Source organism: Erythrolamprus reginae, chromosome 1 (genome assembly GCF_031021105.1).
Source record: "Erythrolamprus reginae isolate rEryReg1 chromosome 1, rEryReg1.hap1, whole genome shotgun sequence".
Classification (NCBI taxonomy): Eukaryota; Metazoa; Chordata; class Lepidosauria; order Squamata; family Dipsadidae; genus Erythrolamprus; species Erythrolamprus reginae.
Window position 1 is genome coordinate 276,626,509 of NC_091950.1, and position 19,015 is coordinate 276,645,523.

The 19,015-nt window shown below is 38.6% G+C and overlaps 1 protein-coding gene across 1 annotated transcript in view; it reads left to right on the forward strand.

Annotated features, from left to right (window-relative positions):
* The first annotated feature begins 1,814 nt into the window (after positions 1–1,814).
* The window catches only part of ADGRB3 (adhesion G protein-coupled receptor B3), a 600,119-nt gene continuing 582,918 nt past the window's right edge, over positions 1,815–19,015 (forward strand). The window contains exons 1-2 of the mRNA XM_070733042.1: positions 1,815–1,921; positions 4,371–5,139. Of these exons, the coding sequence (XP_070589143.1) occupies positions 4,386–5,139 (754 nt within the window). The 5' untranslated portion in view covers positions 1,815–1,921; positions 4,371–4,385. The remainder of the gene's footprint in view (positions 1,922–4,370; positions 5,140–19,015) is intronic.

Below are 19,015 nucleotides of genomic sequence, written 5' to 3' on the forward strand. Positions count from 1 at the left end.
TGCTTCACAGTGGCGAAACGATCGCTCTCGGGGCTGTAGACAGAGGGCTGTAGTCAAAAACAGCCAAGACCAAAGGCGGGAGGATTTTTTCCCCCTCTGTGTTTTTTTGTTATGGTGGGGGGGAGGATATTGAGGAGGAAGAAGGAAAGGTGTATGTATGTGGGGTAAGAGATCGACGCCTGCGCTGCCTCACTCCTCGCCTCGCCTCCCAACCGCCACCATTCACCCCCCTTTCTCCGCGCGCGCTTTCCCCTTCTTTTGACCAGCTTCCGAGGTTCGTTCGCACCCGGCCACACAGCGGTGTGGGAACTGACTCTGGAAAAACCTCCCAGACGCAGGGGGGAAAAGAGGGAGAGAGGGGCTTGCTGTGAGGAGGGCGGGAGGAAAGGAAAACGTGCTTAGGGTTGAGTAGCTATGACGTGTAAAATCGCACCGCGGCGGGCTCCGCTCGTCGGAGCCTGAGAGGGAGAAGCTTTACCTTACGCGCTCGCACGAGGCGCGCGCGAAAGCAGACACCACCACCACCCACTCGGTCCCCTCCTGCGCGCGCGCCTGGGCAAAAGGCGCGGGAGGGGGGCGGTTGTTGCGCTTAAAAACCCGCGTTGGCTGTCGTAGAAAGAGAGCCGTGGATGGTGGTGGCGGTTGGGAGGGTTTGGTAGAAATTCCCGGGGAGCGCGCAAAGGCGCGTCCGCGTTCTGGAGAGCGCGGGGCTCGCTCACTCGCCCCATTGGGAAGAGCGCGAGAAAGGAGCGCGCGCGCGCACACACTCACACAAACACACACTCACCACACACGCACGCACGCACACATACACAGACAGACCCAGACACACACATTCACGAAGAGCCACTGGAGAGGAAGCCGAGCGTCCGGGCGCACGCTAAAGCGCACTCACACATTCCCAGCGGTTCTATTCTCTCTTACGCACGCGAGCGCACTCTCTCTCTCTCTCTCTCTCTCTCTCTCTCTCTCTCTCTCTCTCTCACTCTCTCACACACACACTGACCCGCACGCACTCACATACAAACTCGGGCACGCATGCACTCACCAGCACGCATAGGGATACAGTAACACACACACACACACACATTCACTCTCTCTCTTCCCGCGCTTCACCCAGACCTTCGCCACTCTCTTCCTTTCTTTCGACGGAGTCCTGCTTCTTCCCTTCGAAGCAGCTATTCGCCCTCCTTGGCCAAGGAGAAAAAGAAAAGAAAGAGCGGGCGAGAGATTCATTTCCTCCCATTCCTCAGTGGCGGCTGTTCGCTCAGGTATTTGAGAGCCGGAGGAGGAAGGAAGAAAGAAGGAAAGAGAAAAAGAAGAAGAAGAGAGAGAAGGGAGGCGAAGAGAAGAAAGGGAGTAAGCGGTCTTAACCACAGCCGAGAGCCAAAGCCCGCCAACAAATCTGCAGTAGGGCAAGTGGATCTCTTTTTGAGTTTGCCTTGCGGTTCGCCCCTTTCGCCTGGTTTCTCTGCTGGAGGGTTTAGACTGTTTTCAAGTAAAACAAAACAAGTGAGCTGCTGTTTTTTTTTTTAAGTTCGTTTTATCCCTTTCCTCCTCTCTCCCCCCCCCCCGCCGGCAGTGTCCGTCCCCCATCTTAATCCGGTTTGGGTGGGTTTTTTTAAAAAAAATTCCCCCTCCCTACCTCACTTTATCTTTGGTTCGATTTTATAGATCTGGAAGAAACGCTTTGGCCGGAACCGAGTGCCTCTAACCTCCCCTTTCCCCCCCCCCCAAATCCCAGCATTTTAATTTTTATCCCGCCCCCACCTCTCCTGCTTTTGCTTTTGAATGCCAGCTGAGGAAAATGGGCAACGATGCTTCCGCCAGAAGGGGAATGTCTCCCTGCCTCTTTTTGGGACATGTGCTGGTGGTGCTAGGATCTTCTTAGAGACATAGCTGCCTGCTTTCGGAGTGGAAGGTAAGGGTCCTGCCGGAAAAATGGGAAGGTGATAGGGACAGTTAGGCTAGGGTGGTGGTGGGAGAAGCTTAGGCTGTTTGGTTTTGGGTATTTTTATTTTTTATTTTTTGGTTTTGCTTGGCAAGCAAGACGAAGTGAGGTAATAGGACTTGGTACACAAACCTTAACCTGCAAAAACCTCTTCATCCAGGCTATCAAAAGTTACAAAAACTCTCCTTGGCAAGTGGGCGAATAATGGGGATTGATAGCTCAGCTGCAAAGAGGAATCTTGCCTCCATGGATGTGAAAGGAACATGGTGATTTCAGGGAAAGAAGAGGAAGAAGGGGGGATTGCTTAGGTTAATGGGAAGTTTCAGGGAGGTCTGTGGCTCTTGGTGGAGCCAATTTGTGGAGTGATGGCGCCGTCTAGGTTTGATTAAACTAGTATCACCTGGGGTGGGGGAAGAGAGAAAATGAGAGGGGGGGGAAGGGAGAGAGAGAGAGAAGATTGTCTTTCAGTGGAGTTCCCATGGATCTTAGATCCTCTGGAATCAGGCATTTTAAAACAGCTTTCTCTTTCCCCATTTCATGATCTCAACTCTTGCTTCTGAAATGCATTTGCTGCATCAGTTCCACAAATATTATGTACTGCTGTATTTGGTGTATTTAAAAGATTGCCCTCCTGTATGTGATGGAGAATGGTCATTTTCCTGATCAAACAGGAAAGCCAAAATGATACCCATTGGATTATAAGAGTCTTAACAAAACGCCAGCCAGTAAAAAGCTCTGGCTGTTTTTTAGGAAATCATTTTTCCGAGCTCTCTTTCTGCAGTTCTTTAGATTTTTATCAAAGGTCTAAACAAGGCCGACACACTTACTACTCATTCTGAAATAGATGTGGTTTGCTAATGAAATTCCCAAAGTTATGCTTTTAATCCCACATTGTCTTTCAGTGCTGAAACCTTTGCAAATAATAACAGGGCTGCAGTGCTCACAAAGTGTTCCGGCAACATTTGTAGAGTAGAGGATCATATCCAGGGTTTGCTCATAAGCAAGTTCCTTCTCATCCTTTCAGCCTCATTTTGCAAAGAAGCCATTTGTTGCTTATAGTGCTCAACAAAGAGAAAAGAGATTGTCATTTGGGGAGGAAGATTATTTTCTACAATGCACACTGCTCTCTATCCTGTTATTTTTCTTAGGGAACTTACAGATTTAAAGAAAACTAAGCCATTTGCTTTCCTCCTGTTCATGTTTAGAGCTTGTGGTTTATAATCTGGGGAGCTCAAAATCTCTTGATTTGTTCAGCATTACGCAATTGGGGGAGGGAGATGCCTGCCTGGTCTTTCAGAGTGGAGATAAAAAAGCTGGAAAGAATAAGAGGAATTAATATAAAACATTCATTAACTGTATGTATGTTGTAGATACATAAGTAATAGAAAAAGAGCTAACTAATTCATTTAAGAATATTAGCTTGACGTCACAAAAAACTGCTCACCATTAACTAAATAAATAAGCAACTTCACAAATATGACTACTGGAAATATTTTCTCACACACACACGGTTTCTCTTAAATGTTTTGTAAGTACAGTAAATATATTTGCAATTCACTTCCTTTAGAAAGAGATTCATAGAAATTGCAGCTACTGTGAGGATTAAAATACATGTGCTGTTTCCAGGATAGAATTGATAAGAGATGGCACTATTACCCAACACACATATTTGAAGGGGAAAAAGCATCAATGTGGATCTGTTTAAGAGCGAAGTTGTATCTCAAGAAATCAAATAGCCCTTTTCATTTTTATTGGAAATTCACTCTGTGTATTCCAAATGGAATAAATGTCAGAGTACTGTAACGTGCTCCTACTGATAAATGGAAGAAAGTTTTTTCTCAGAATTAAATGATTTATTCAGATTTTTTTTAAAAAAAATATTAATATACTAGAACTTAATCTAGTATTCTAGTGACAACCATACATATGCACAAAGTAATGCACAAAGTGCATTTTTAAAATTATGACAGTGATTCATAATAATTGTTCAAAGTGACTATAACAATAGAAAAGATGCTGAATAACAATAGTTGCTCCCAATTTTATATAAAAGAGCTATATAAAAATGATTTCTATTATAATCTGTCTGATACAAATTGTCATTAAAAGAATAACCTTCCAACCTGTACATGTGCATAACAAAAAGACATATTTATGTTAAAAATGTAAGAAACGTTATTTTAAAAAATCTGGAAAAGCAAATTATTCAGCCAAATTGACCACATGGTGGCACTATTCACACAGCATCCAACAATTCCTTGAATTAAAATAATATAATATATTTAAAACTATTTTTAAGGGGGAAAATACATATATATTCTAAATGGAATCCTGAAAATGTCTGGCTGCAATTTTAGTAGACATTTGAGTTTCATGAAGCATTTGACCTGCATTCTTGATTTCCTCTCCTCTTCTGCAGGCCAAATGACATAGGATGAAGGCTGTTCGCAATTTGCTGATTTATATATTTTCTACCTATCTCCTGGTTATGTTTGGATTTAATGCTGCCCAAGACTTCTGGTGTTCAACGCTGGTGAAGGGGGTCATTTATGGATCATATTCTCTAAGTGAAATGTTTCCCAAAAACTTTACCAACTGCACATGGACGCTGGAAAACCCAGATCCAACCAAATATAGCATTTACCTGAAATTTTCCAAAAAGGACTTTACTTGCTCTAATTTTTCCTTGCTGGCTTATCAGTTTGATCATTTTTCTCATGAAAAAATTAAGGATCTCTTAAAAAATAATCATTCTATAATGCCGCTGTGTGATTCCAAGAATGCTTTTGTATTTCTGCAATATGATAAGAATTTCATTCAGATACGTCGCGTCTACCCCTCTGATTTCATAGGATTATACAAAAAGGAAGATGATAAAAAGTCTTTCTTTGAATTTTTGGTTTTGAACAAGGTGAGCCCAAGCCAGTTTGGTTGCCATGTATTATGCACTTGGCTGGAGAGCTGCTTGAAATCTGAGAATGGGAGAACCGAGTCCTGTGGGATCATGTATACGAAATGCACCTGCCCTCAGCATTTAGGAGAAGAAGGAGGAAATGACCACTCCATGGTGTTGCTCAATAATGTCGTATTGCCGCTGAATGAGCAGACAGAAGGTTGTCTCACCCAGGAACTGCAGACCACCCAGGTCTGCAATCTCACACGAGAAGCCAAGCGGCCACCAAAGGAAGGTAGGTGCTCCTCAAAAGGGCTCCATTGTCCCACTGCTCCTTTATGTAATAAATTGAAATGATCTGTAAGTCAAACTGTGAGTTGCATTCCACACCAGTTGCTGCATAAAAAGATTTCTGAAGGTCTGTAGTTGGTCATTCTCTGGATTCCTTCCAAGAGGGAGGATCTAATTTTGTTCATTTAATATAATATGTAAATATTCCTTTCTTTTTTTAAAAAGAAAAAGCAATCTAGCTAAGGCTTTCCTTTTCTATTAAATTAAGACTTAAGCTTTTATTTTTATAAACATAAACATAGAACTATGCTTACAGGTTGGTTATCAAGTTACTTGTCTCTTGCAATTGCAAGTTACTTGCAATAGCAAGTATTTTTCTGCACGTGTAATATGTAAATATTCCTTTCTTTTTTAAAAAAAGAAAAAGCAATCTAGCTAAGACTTTCCTTTTCTATTAAATTAAGACTTATGATTTTAGTCTCATAAACATAAACATAGAAGTATGCTTACAGGTTGGTCATCAAGTTACTTGTCTCTTTCTTATTGCAAGAGTCTTTCTGCACGTGGTTATTCACCTGTGGCCTTTGCTGTGGCTTTGCAAGGAAGGGATTTGAATACTAAATACTATTGAAAGTTAAAAAATCCAAATAGACTAGGATCACAGAGGTTGAGGGAATGGGTAACCTTGACTCCCAATTTGTTAATATTGCTGTGCAAAATGGTGCTAAAAGAGGATAACTTCTAAGACCTCCCTTGTGGGATTAGAAAGCCTCCATTAAAGACCTGTAATGGTACTGTATAAATCCAGGTTATATTGGCTAGCGACCACATTCAAACACATTTAACATAATCTAGTGTGTAAAACCGGAAGCTCGTTTGCTTCTATCCCAGACAGGAAAAGTTCCAGAAGAAACATTATGTTCTATATATGGTAAAGTATATGGCAAAATGGAGACTGTTGTCTAGTAACTTAGACCATAGCCTACTTGTTTAATAAAGTGGATAGTGGAAGCTTTGGGGATAATGATGATGATGAGGATGATGATGATGCATTAGTCAAAGACAGTGAAGAACCTGCATTGATGGTAGTAAATGACTGGAAGCTTCTGAAAACACAGTAGACAAAGAATCAGTATAGGAAAACTGTACTGGAAACCAGAACAGACAGCTGGCGCAATAAAAGCTTTACACGGACAGTTCCTTGACAAGATTGAATGATAAGTTGATAAGGAGAAGACCTGGTTATGGCTCTCCAATTGAACATTGAAGAAGGAGACAGAAGATTTGATTCTTGCAGCCCAGGAGCAAGCAATCAGAACAAATGCAATTAAGGCCAGAATTGAAAAATCATCTGATGACCTAAAATGCAGACTTTGCAAGGAAGCTGATGAAACAATTGGCTGCAAAACCACACAGATGGTCTACAAAGAGAGGTACAACTACATGGCCCAGTTGCTTTATTTGAACCTGTGTCTCAACTATCATCTACCAATGGTAAATAACTGGTGGGATTATAAATCTGAGAAGGTATTTGAAAACAAACATGCCAAAATACTTTTGGACTTTTGAATTCAAACTGACAAGGTTTTGGAACACAAGCAGACCTCACGATTGTGGAAAAGAAAAAAAAGTGTGGATTATTGATATTGCCATACCAGGTTACATCTGAATTGATGAAAAACAACAAGAAAAACTTAACCGACGTCAGGATCTTAAAATTGAACTACAACGACTCTGGCATAAACCAGTACAGCTGGTAATTGGCATACTGGGTGCTGTGCCAAAAGACCTCAGCCAGCATTTCAAAACAATAAACATTGACAAAAATCACGATTTGGCAGTTGCAAAACGCACTGTACATGGATCTGTGCACCTCATACGAAAATACATCACATCAGTCCTAGATTATTATTATTATTATTATTATTATTATTATTATTATTATTATTATTATTATTTATTAGATTTGTATGCCGCCCCTTTCCGTAGACTCGGGGCGGCTCACAACACATGGTGCTTGGGAAGTGTTTGACTTGTGATATTGTGATATGAAATACAGCATATAAATCTCGTATTCTGTTTATTACTGGGGTTTTAAAAAAAAAATAACAATAACAATAAATGCTGCATTAATTCCACTAACAATAATCCTACAAAACACAAAACTGGTATACCAAATCTCACGCCAACATAGCAAGAAAAACCATCTACTCCAAGGATCTTCAACCTTGGCAACTTTAAGACTTGTGGACTTCAACTCCCAGAATTCCTCAGCCAGCTGTTGAAGAGTTGAAGTCCACATGTCTTAAAGTTGCCAAGGTTGGAGATCCCTGATCTACTGTACATGGATGACTTAAAAAAATGTATGCAAAAAGCCTCACTAAACTTAAATAAATACTCAACACAGTTCAGCTGTTCAGCAGTGACATTAAAATGAACTTTGGACTTGAAAAATGTGCTATATTATCCATGCAGTGAGGAAAAATGAAAAAAAAATAGAAGGAATAGAACTGGGAAATGGACGCATAATGAAAGCATTAGCAAAGGATGACAGTTACAAATAGTTAGGTATATTGGAAACATCATCTTGAATGGAAAAGTCAAAGAGTCAACACAAAAGGAATACGTCAGGAGGGTCTGTAAAATATTAAAATGAAAGCTGAATGCTGGAAACATAATTAAAGCCATGAATACATGGGCAGTTCCAGTAATACGCTACTGAGTTGGAATCATCAACTGGACCTTAGCTAAGCTGGAAAACTTGGACCAGAAAATGTGCAAACTTTTGAATATGTACCATGCTTTACATCCATGAAATGACATCAACAGATTGTATCTGCCAAATAGGAGGCAGAGGGCTATTCCAAGTCCATCAAACTGTAGAAGAGAAACAAAGTTTGAATGATTATGTGAATCAAAGTAAAATTGCTACAGGCTGTGAAAATGGAGAACATTATAAAAACAACAAAAACAAAGGTAGAATATAAGGGAAAGCAGCTGGATGACAGTTTGAATAGATGAAAAACTGAAGCTTTGCATGGACAACAATAGAAAAATATTGAAGGAAAATGTGATGACAATCTTATATGAGCATGGTTTAAAATGGTAACCATCAAGAAAGAAACGGAAGCTCAAGAAGAAGCACTACTAATGCCATGAAAGCGAATATACAAAACTCCACTGACAATCCAAACTTCTGACTTTACAATGCCAAAGTTGAAACTGTTTCACACTTAATATGTGAGTGCAGCAAAATTGCGCAAACTGATTTCAAAGCTAGACATGATCCAGTTGCTAAATTAGTCCACTGGTCATTATGTAAAAAATATGACATAACTGTATCCCAAAAGTCATGTGAGCACAGTGGAAAGTTACTGAAAATGAGATGGTGAAGATCTTGTGGGACTTTTAAATATAAACAGATTGTCATTTGGAACACAATACGCCAGATATCACTGTTGTCGAGGGCCGAAGAGTATAGTTTATTGCCATCTCTGTTCCAGGAGATGCCAGAGTTGAAGAAAAAAAAATTTGGAAAATATATGAAGTATCTTGACCTGGCCATTGAAATTACATGGCTATGGATGAAACATGTAACAGTGATACCCATTGTCATCTGGGAACAAAAATTTCACCAAACACATCAAGAAATTGCAGCTTCCTGCAATAACACCAGTGGAACTGCAAAAAAATTGCTACTCGGAACATCATATACTGTATTTTAAGAAGATACTTGGTTGATACCTAGGACGCTGACAGCAACCCACATCAACCATTAGCACTAGTCAGTGGTATATGTGACACTTTTAAAATGTTCAGTTGACTGAGTTTCATGTTTAATGAATAAAATAGTATAATAACAACAACAACAACAACAACAACAATAATGCTTTCTATATTCTAGCAATTTAAAGATTCATCTGATCACCTTTCTCCTTTAATATGCCTTCCTGGCTACTCATGAACAGGTACAAAGAAAAAGATATGGCAATTCCTCAGAGAAATGAAAGAGTGAAATGCTAGGGATATCCAGTACAAGCTCTTAAATGCGAAAATGTGCCAAAATAAGTGATGTCAATAACATTACAGTTTTAAATGACTGAGTACATGAATAGAGATTTATCAAACAAATTATTATTTTTCTTTCTGGTAAAAGAATTCATGGGTACCTAGAATCAAGGAAAGGGGAGAAAAATAAGGGATTGAGGAAGGCGGGGAACGGATGGAGAATTTTCTTCCTTATCCAGTCCTAGCTCCCTGTGCTAAAGAAGGTTGCATTTTCATGCAGAAAATGTTTTCCTTTCCCCTGGTTTCTACATGGTCACAAAGCTCTCTGTCTGTGGGGAAGCAGAGCCAAGCTACTGGTCTCTGTAATAGAAGTTGCCTTTGTAAAGGAATGCAAAATTGACACGTTGTTCTGTGAGGATTTTCTTTAAGGGCAGCCAAGGCTGAGTGATGTGGGAGAAAAAAAGTGAAGCTGCTCAAACTGCAGAGGTGCCAAAGATACTTTTCGGGTTGGGCACAGGGGGGAGAGTAATTTGGTTATAGTCAAGCTAAAGGACAAGGCACGTTGATGGCTTCAAATAAGGGGTGGAGAGGAACAAAATGGGTTCACAGGGTCAATTTATCAATGAGGAAAAAGGTCAATATTTTATATAGTCTACAGCAGTGGGGAAAGAGACTAGAATGTGATTTTAAATTGTCTGTTTATTTATTCTTCTCTAAAGACCCATTGAAAGCCCTTTTAAGGATAGGGATGGTATTTAGCACCATTCAACATTAATTAATCTTCCTTAGAGTAGGAAAAAATATATGTCCAATATTGTGAAGCTTTTAAGATAACTTTTAAGACAATTAAATGACAGAAAGTGAGATGTGAGAATATATTGGCATCTGAAGGCTTTAATTATTTTGGGGAACAGTTGTGGGATTTAACCCGTTCCTTTTGGCAATAGGAAAAGCAGTCTTTTTCTCCAAAGACTAGGGTTTTTTTTAATAGAATAGTAGCTGGCAGATCAGTTGCCTGTTTACTACAAATGGAGATATTTATTTATTTATTTATTTATTTATTTATTTATTTATTTATTTATTTATTTATTTATTTATTTATTACTTAGATTTGTATGCCGCCCCTCTCCGAAGACTCGGGGCGGCTCACAACACGTGGAAACAAATCATAAATAATCTGACAATTTAAAATATTTAAAGATTTAAGAAAGACCCCATATACTAACAGACATACACACAAGCATACCATATATAAATTAAACATGCCCAGGGGGAGATGTTTCAGTTCCCCCATGCCTGACGGCAAAGGTGGGTTTTAAGGAGTTTACGGAAGGTAGGAAGAGTAGGGGCAGTTCTAATCTCCGGAGGGAGTTGGTTCCAGAGGGCCAGTGCCGCCACAGAGAAGGCTCTTCCCCTGGGGCCCGCCAACCGACATTGTTTAGTTGACGGGACCCGGAGAAGGCCCACTCTGGGACCTGGGATTCGTGCGGCAGGAGGCGGTCTCGGAGATATTCTGGTCCAATGCCATGAAGGGCTTTAAAGGTCATAACCAACACTTTGAATTGTGACCGGAAACTGATCGGCAGCCAATGCAGACTGCGGAGTGATGGTGAAACATGGGCATACCTAGGTAAGCCCATGACTGCTCTCGCAGCTGCATTCTGCACGATCTGAAGTTTCCGAACACTTTTCAGAGGTAGCCCCATGTAGAGAGCATTACAGTAGTCGAACCTCGAGGTGATGAGGGCATGAGTGACTGTGAGCAATGAGTCCCGGTCCAGATAGGGCCGCAACTGGTGCACCAGGCGAACCTGGGCAAACGCCCCCCTCGCCACAGCTGAGAGATGGTTTTCTAATGTGAGCTGTGGATCGAGGAGGACGCCCAAGTTGCGGACCCTCTCTGAGGGGGGCAATGATTCCCCCCCCCCAGGGTGATGGACGTACAGATGGGATTGTCCTTGGGAGGCAGAACCCACAGCCACTCCGTCTTATCCGGGTTGAGTTTGAGTCTGTTGACACCCATCCAGGCCCCAACAGCCTCCAGGCACCGGCACATCACTTCCACCGCTTCGTTGACTGGGCATGGGGTGGAGATGTAAAGCTGGGTATCATCGGCATATTGATGATACCTCACCCCATGTCCTTGGATGATCTCACCCAGCGGTTTCATGTAGATGTTGAATAGCAGGGGGGAGAGGACCGACCCCTGAGGTACCCAACAAGGGAGCGACCTCGGAGCCGACCTCTGACCCCCCACTAACACCGATTGCGACCGGCCAGAGAGGTAGGAGGAGAACCACTGAAGAACAGTGCCTCCCACTCCCAACCCCTCCAGCCGGTGCAGAAGGATACCATGGTCGATGGTATCGAAAGCCGCTGAGAGGTCAAGAAGCACCAGGACAGAGGATAAACCCCTGTCCCGGGCCTGCCAGAGATCATCCATCAACGCGACCAAAGCGGTTTCAGTGCTGTAACCGGGCCTGAAGCCTGACTGCTGGGGACCTAGATAATCGGTTTCTTCCAAGGACCGCTGGAGCTGGAGTGCCACCACCTTCTCGACAACCTTCCCCATAAAGGGAAGGTTGGAGACTGGACGATAGTTATTGAGTACGGCTGGGTCCAGGGAGGGCTTCTTGAGGAGGGGGCGCACAAGCGCTTCTTTATAGAGATGGAAAGACTTTGTCCAATACATACACATAGTAAAATAGGTGGATGGATTTATAATTAGTTTGCTGTTTATGCTTGTGATAGATGGATAAGTTATTCCTATGTTTGACGGATATTGTGACTTGATAGGCTGCCTTGATTGTTTTAGCTCATAATTGGTTTTATTTGGAAAAAGCCACGATTGAAACTTTAAGAATGTTACCCTGATTGTAAGAAACACCCAAATACTGAAAAAGGGTGTACTTGAACCAGGAATCTCACCCAGTAGAGGAAGATCTAAAGGATTGGCATCTTCCATACTGTGGTTTCAAGAGTTCTAAAGTCACATCAACAGTCTGATATCTGTTTTACATGTTATGAATATGTCTATGGTAAATAATTGAGCTTTCCTGTTTGAGAGTGATGCAGTAGGATCCCCTTCAAAGTAAAATAGGTTTTAAAATAATGTGTGAGTCAAGCTAAGTACACAGATGATAGTTGACTTGGTGTTTCCATAGGAAATGTTTTAGATTAGACTGTTTGCTATCACACTTTGGAAATTACATTTGATTTCCCCCAGAGATCTTTAGTGTATGTAGAGGAATCATTCCTTAACTGTGAAGGCCACACAACAAGATTATGTATGTGCCTTTCTGACTGTTCAATTTGAGGAAGAATTGATTTTAATTGAGAAGAATCCCCTCCTGACTCAGCATATTAAGTAACAAAATACTTAGTAAATGAAGATGTACCAGTATATGTAATTTTGCCAAATATACGTTTCTATTATTTTTTCTTTCTATCCTGGTAAAGGTTAGGTGTCATTTTTAAAATAGTACAAGTGAAATAAGCATATTTTCATACTTCTGTGGTTCATATCATTGAATAGTTTATCAATACCATTGCAATACATGTAAATTAAATATGTTTAAGTAATAAAAATTGTACTGTATGAACATTCTTTATATGCCATTTTTTTGCATAAAGTTTTCAATAGAATAAGAGAACTATAAAATGATATTTTTATTTAGAAATAATAATACTGACATGTGATTAGATTTGTGAATGTATATACTGTATAGGTAATTTATTTCATTTCCTCTGGAAATGAAATACAGTAATCCCCTTGCAATCATGCTGGGTGTTTTGAAAACTTTTCCAGAAGGTCCCACAAAGCTCCTGATTTTGAACGCTTGCAGGCATAATCAGATTGTTCATTCTTCATTTTTCTGATTAGATATTCTATTTATAAAAAAAAAGGAAATGGATACTACTTCTGATTATTGATTCAATGATATAATGCTCAAAACATGATGAAACCTTCTAGTGGGAGCTAGTAATTGTATTCTTCAGTGATCTTGGATACCTTATAAAGAGCTGGGGTGGTGCAGCAGGTAGAGTGCTGTATTGCAGGCCACTGAAGCTGACTGTAGATCTGTAGGTCAGCGATTCAAATCTCATCACTGGCTCAAGGTTGACTCAGCCTTCCATCCTTCCGAGGTGGGTAAAATGAGGACCCGGATTATGGGGACAATATGCTGGCTCTGTTAAAAAAGCGCTATTGCTAACATGTTGCAAGCTGCCCTGAGTCTAAGGAGAAGGGCAGCATAAAAATCGAATAAATAAATAATAATAAACCTCTGCATTTAAAAAGGATGCAAAAGAGGAAAGGTTAAATGATGAAGCTGTAAAAGAATACTCCCATGATAGTGAAGGGTATTGTAGCTCAGTAAAAAAATGCAAAGGCAGATGATTAACTGGTATATGTAACTAGCGGTGATGATGTGAATCGAGCAGTTTTTTTGTTTCTTCTCCTAAATTGATGGAACAGATAAAAATAAAGTGATTTAGTATTTTGTACTTCATGTGCTTGAATAGTTATAATAATTGATTCAGTACATAGATAAACTATGACTTGATTTTCAAAATGTGGAGAGAATGGGCACCAACCTGAATTATTTTAAAAAGAGATTAGTATCTTGGTGGAGATGAAGAATTATAGTTATTGTTGTACTTTCAAGGCTAACTGCCATGGAACTGAGTAATAGTGATTAGGGTTACTCTTGCACATGTCCTGCTTACTTACTTCCCATCAGCATCTGGTCTTGCTGGATATATAATATTGACTAGATACAGTTTTGAATCTTATCTGTTAAGGTGAAATATTCACTGGATTAACTGCGTAGCATGTATTGCCTGAAAAGTTGTCTGGAATGCAGTTCATGAATGTTTTAATCATTCATTTTTATCAGTGAGTTGAGTTTTTAAAATTAAACCATGTACTAAGCAGCTAACTTTATAAGAATTCTGGTATGTACGCTTTGGGTAACAATGATTGTTACTTTCAAAACATGTTCTTTATTGCCTGTGTTTGTTTATTTAAGGGTATCTTTAAGATGAAATCTGCAAAGTTGCTTACCAATTCATTTAAAAATCACAGCTATTTTGAGTATTCACATGAATAAAAAGAAGGTATAAATCAAATAATAGGCCATTAATACCCAATAAACAATAACTAATACAAATCAGACAGTAGGACTGTAACCAACTAAATGCTATTAGAACAATCATGCATTTAATCTGTCCCTATGTAATTCTATAGGTGCCTTGGGGTTCGGAATCATGAGCCTTATGTGTCTCAGGTGGTTAATAAGTCCCATAAGTACTGTGCTGGTACCATTATTGAAATGTTCATATTCTTTATACTCTTTTCATATGAGCTTGGTTGAAGACTTCTTAAAATTAATTTAATATTGGATTTGTCTTGTATTGCTGTTGCTGTGAGCCGCCCCGAGTCTGCGGAGAGGGGCGGCATACAAATCTGATTAAACTTAAACTTAAACTTCAATAACTATTCGGTTTTTGCTTCTGTAGCTCTTATATTTTGTCTACACTAAAAAAACCAACAGCCCAGGTTGAATACTCTTTGGCTGACTATAGGTATTCATTGTAGAGTAATTTAGGACAAATTATTTTACATGATGCACAAATCTAAAGTTAATTCCTTGAGAGAATGCAAAAATGTTGCAAAACTAGACAAGAAACCTATACCTAAACAAGAAAACAATAGCTTTATTCAGTTCCCAGTTTTATAATATACACAGAAAACTGGCATCGAATTCCTAAGGCAATTGCATGTATTAAATGACATTACAGTAATCTTTTTTATAAAAAGAAATATTGAATTTTTGAATTACTTTTATATTCGCCTGTGTTATTTTTAATATCATCAGCTGGAAATATCAGCAATGCAGTGTTCAGTTTTCAGTATTAATTTGTACCAGAATGATCTGTTTAACATTTCAATATAGAGAAAGTAATTTATTCAGGGAAGAGTTCTTTCTTCCAGGGGAATTAATTTTTATTAATATTATTCGGTCATATTCCATGTGCTCAATCAAAGTACCCAAAATCTAAATTGTTGTGGCTCTTTAAATCTCAAATTGAAGTTTAACTGTTCCTCTGTAAGTCTGTACTCTTTGCAATAAAATAAAGGTCATAGTATTCTACTGGGCATTATTTATATTTATTTAATTTAAAACTTAAAACAAGATGTAGTGTGGAATGTATAATAGGGATACAGTACTGCAAATTTACAAAGCATGCATCATTGCATATATATTGCAGTATACCACAATACATTAGTAATGTACATCACTGATATACATTAGAAATATATTTGCAATTAATTTTTAATTTTTAGGTATGTATTTAATCACATTTATTTAACTTCCCATCTCACCTAGCAACTGAGTGGCATTATCATAATAAAATGTTAGGGGAAAAAACCCCAATTTAAAATAAAAATCAAATAAAACAAGTAAAAATTGCAAGAAAACATTATAATATATATAGTATATCCTATCGCTCTTCATTTCTATATACTTTTTATAATAAATACAATATGTGTAACATGCAAGAATAATTTCTTTATGATATAAGCTTTATGATTTATAGCTTTTGTTCAGTGTATAGTAGAAAGTTTTTGAGGCATAATATAGGATAAGTAAATGGTTCTATCATATGTCAATGTGATTCTTTTAATTTAATTTTAATTAATTGTTCTTCAGTATGATCAAGTTGGAGATTTTATCACAAGATAATCAATTTTCAGCTACACTCTTCTCATGGAACAAGCAGAAAATGTTTGGGGCTATTTATTAGATGTTTGTTTCATTCATTCATTCATTCATTCATTCATTCATTTATTCATAAGATTTATTGACAGTATTAATCTGGATCGACTTTGGGGAAATGTACAGATGTAAACAGTTGATTTACAACAATGCTTAAAGAATTAGGAATCTTGTCTCACCAAATAAATTATTGTGCATATGCTTTTATGGCCCAGAGAACTCTGTAATTTAATATTTTACCTTTTATCTTTAAGGGCTGTTGGAAATAAATGATAAAGGTCTTGTCTTGGTTTCATTCATGGTAATTTGGAGGGGAGATTCACCATCTTTAAAGTTATGTGGTATGCAGGCTTGATCTTGATGATCCCATAAATGTGCTCAGGTTGCTTTCTTTAAAATACAGGTAGTCTTTGACTTACAAAAGCTTGTTTAGTGACCATTCAAAGTAATAACAGCATTAAAAATGTGACTTATGACTGTTTTTCCACAGTTATGACCTTTGCAGCATCCCTATGGGCATGTGATCAGAATTTCAGATGCTTGGTAACTGCTTCATATTTTTGTCTTGCTATCCCAAGGTCAAACCCCTTTTGTGACTTTCTAACAAGCAAAGTAAATGGGGCAGCCACATTCACTTAGTGACCAGGTTACTAACTTATCAGCTGCATTGATTCACTTAATAACTGCGATAAGAAAGGTCATAGAAATGGGGCAAACAAACTTAACAAATATCTTATTTAACAACATAAATGTTATGCTTCATTGTGGTCGTAAACCCAGGATTATCTGTAATTCCTTCTTCCAAGACCTTTTTTTAAAACTTCCTAGCCCAGGGGATTTTGTGGTGATTCCCCATTCTAGCGCTAGGAAGACTTGGCTGGCTTATATTTTCAAGATGTCTGGGTGCTGCTACTGGATATGTTTGGCATTGTCATGGTTGCATTCAATATGAGGATGTAGACGAGAGAAAATGTGGTAATGCCTGAGAAGGATAATGCAGGATCCAATCTGGATCATTCATTGGGGCCAGAATTTAGTCTTCCAAGCTTTTGGATTTGTGCTGGAACCCATTTTCAGGGAATGTCTCTCCCTCATGAGAGAGATAATCTTTAGGATCAAAGCGATAAAAAATAAAACTGGGGTTTGTGTGTACTTAAATATTTTAATAAACTAAGTAGGAAATATTTTATCTGATGCCAGATGCCTTCAAAATGTCAGGGTCATTTGAAGGCTAAGCGCACAGATGACACAATTTGTGCTTCTTTTTTTTTACTACAATTCACTATTCTTAAATGTTACATTTGAAAAAAACAAACAAACAAACCAGAACCAAGCATGTGGCAGAAGCAGCTAGCAAAAGAGCAATGTATTTTAAAAAAGTGAAAGACACTTGGGGCTCTGGGAGAATAAAAGCATCCTGAAAATTCCCTCAGTGATTCACAGTTGGATGAAGCAATGTCTCAGATGCTACCTTCTAATAGCTGTGCCTTTCCCTCTCCTGGTCATGTGATTCAAAGCAGCCTATCCAAATGCATCCTAATCCAGAGAAACATGCCTTATGACCACTGCTGGTAAAGGCTGTGGAAAGAGTTCCAGAAGCCATGCGCTGTATCTTGTTAATTCTTCCTTTATTCATGATAAACTGATAACACCTTGGTAATTATTAGTGCAGATATAGAGACATATGCATAGTTTGATGCAAGGTTCTCTTTACAGGCATTTGATTGGTTGGAATTTACGAGGGTTGCCCAGAAAGTAATGCACCACATTTTTTTCCCCTTCAACAATTATTTATTGAACACAATGAAACTTACACACGAAAGAATGATGTTTCTTCTACATTCCCTATTTTTCCATGTAATCTCCATCCTATTCTATGACTTTCCTCCAGCGAGACACAAGGGTGTGTATGCCCTGTTAGCGCCACTCCTTGTTCTGGTCACAAAGCCATTTCTGCACTGTGCGAATTACCTCTTCGTCATTCTCAAAATGGCATTCTTTAATGGCCCAAACAAGTGGAAGTCTAAGGGAACAAACGTTTGTGAATGTTCCCAACAGTTTCTTTCTCCGCAGTGAGAAATTCAATGATGACATGCTGCTTGTAACGTACATCACTTACAGACGCCATTTCGAAACACTGCTGCAGCTACACTATCTATCTGAAGAAACACAAAATTTACACATGCACTCCTGACAATTCAAATAATGTTTCACATTCATACCACTACGTACCTTCGTATAAATACAATTATGTACTGGATTTTTCCTTATTTCCATGCTTAAGTAAGTAGTACAAGAGTTAATGAAGATGAGAAATGCAAGTAGCAGTTCAAAGTGTAATGCAATAAATATGGAATAGTAATTCATTTTTAGAGAGTAGATAGTACAGTGGGGTGCAGATAAAATAGTGCGCTATATAGTGTGTGGTCTATATGGATTTTGGGCTATATAATTTCAGGGTTTTAAAAAATTCTCTACACTTACAATACGCCAGTAAAAATTATTAACAATAAAATGAAAAATCATTCCAAGAAAACAGCTTCATTAAATAATGTCATAAAATGCTAATGTCTAGATCCAATAAATTATCATTTTAGAACAATCTTTAGCTCTTCAAAAATTTTCATATATATATATATATGGAATGTAAATATAACAATAAAAATCCGTATACATCTCCCATATATATTTACAAAAATAGAGTTCCTTCCATTCTCAATGGACTGTCCTAAACTGTTTTAAGTAAAGAACAAGATTGCTGGCACTTATCTCTGAGGCAAAAGTCATGATAAGTCCATTCCTGTTTCATTTCTTAGCCACTCCCCCCAAATTCCTAAATCAAAGAGAGGGGTTTCATGTTAAAAGAGTTTATTGAAATAAATGAGTCCAAACCTACAAAGCGAGAAATTCTACCTAAATAATATGGTAGTAAGAGTTGAAAGAAGGGAGTGAAAGATACTTTAGAATTGAAAGAGTTTTTGGACAAAAAGAAATCTGTTTTCTATAATGGTTTCAATGTGAAGTTCTTTAATTTATTATTAGAAGTCCTAAGCAGAGAGAGGTCTATCCTACACATGAATTTTGTATGTG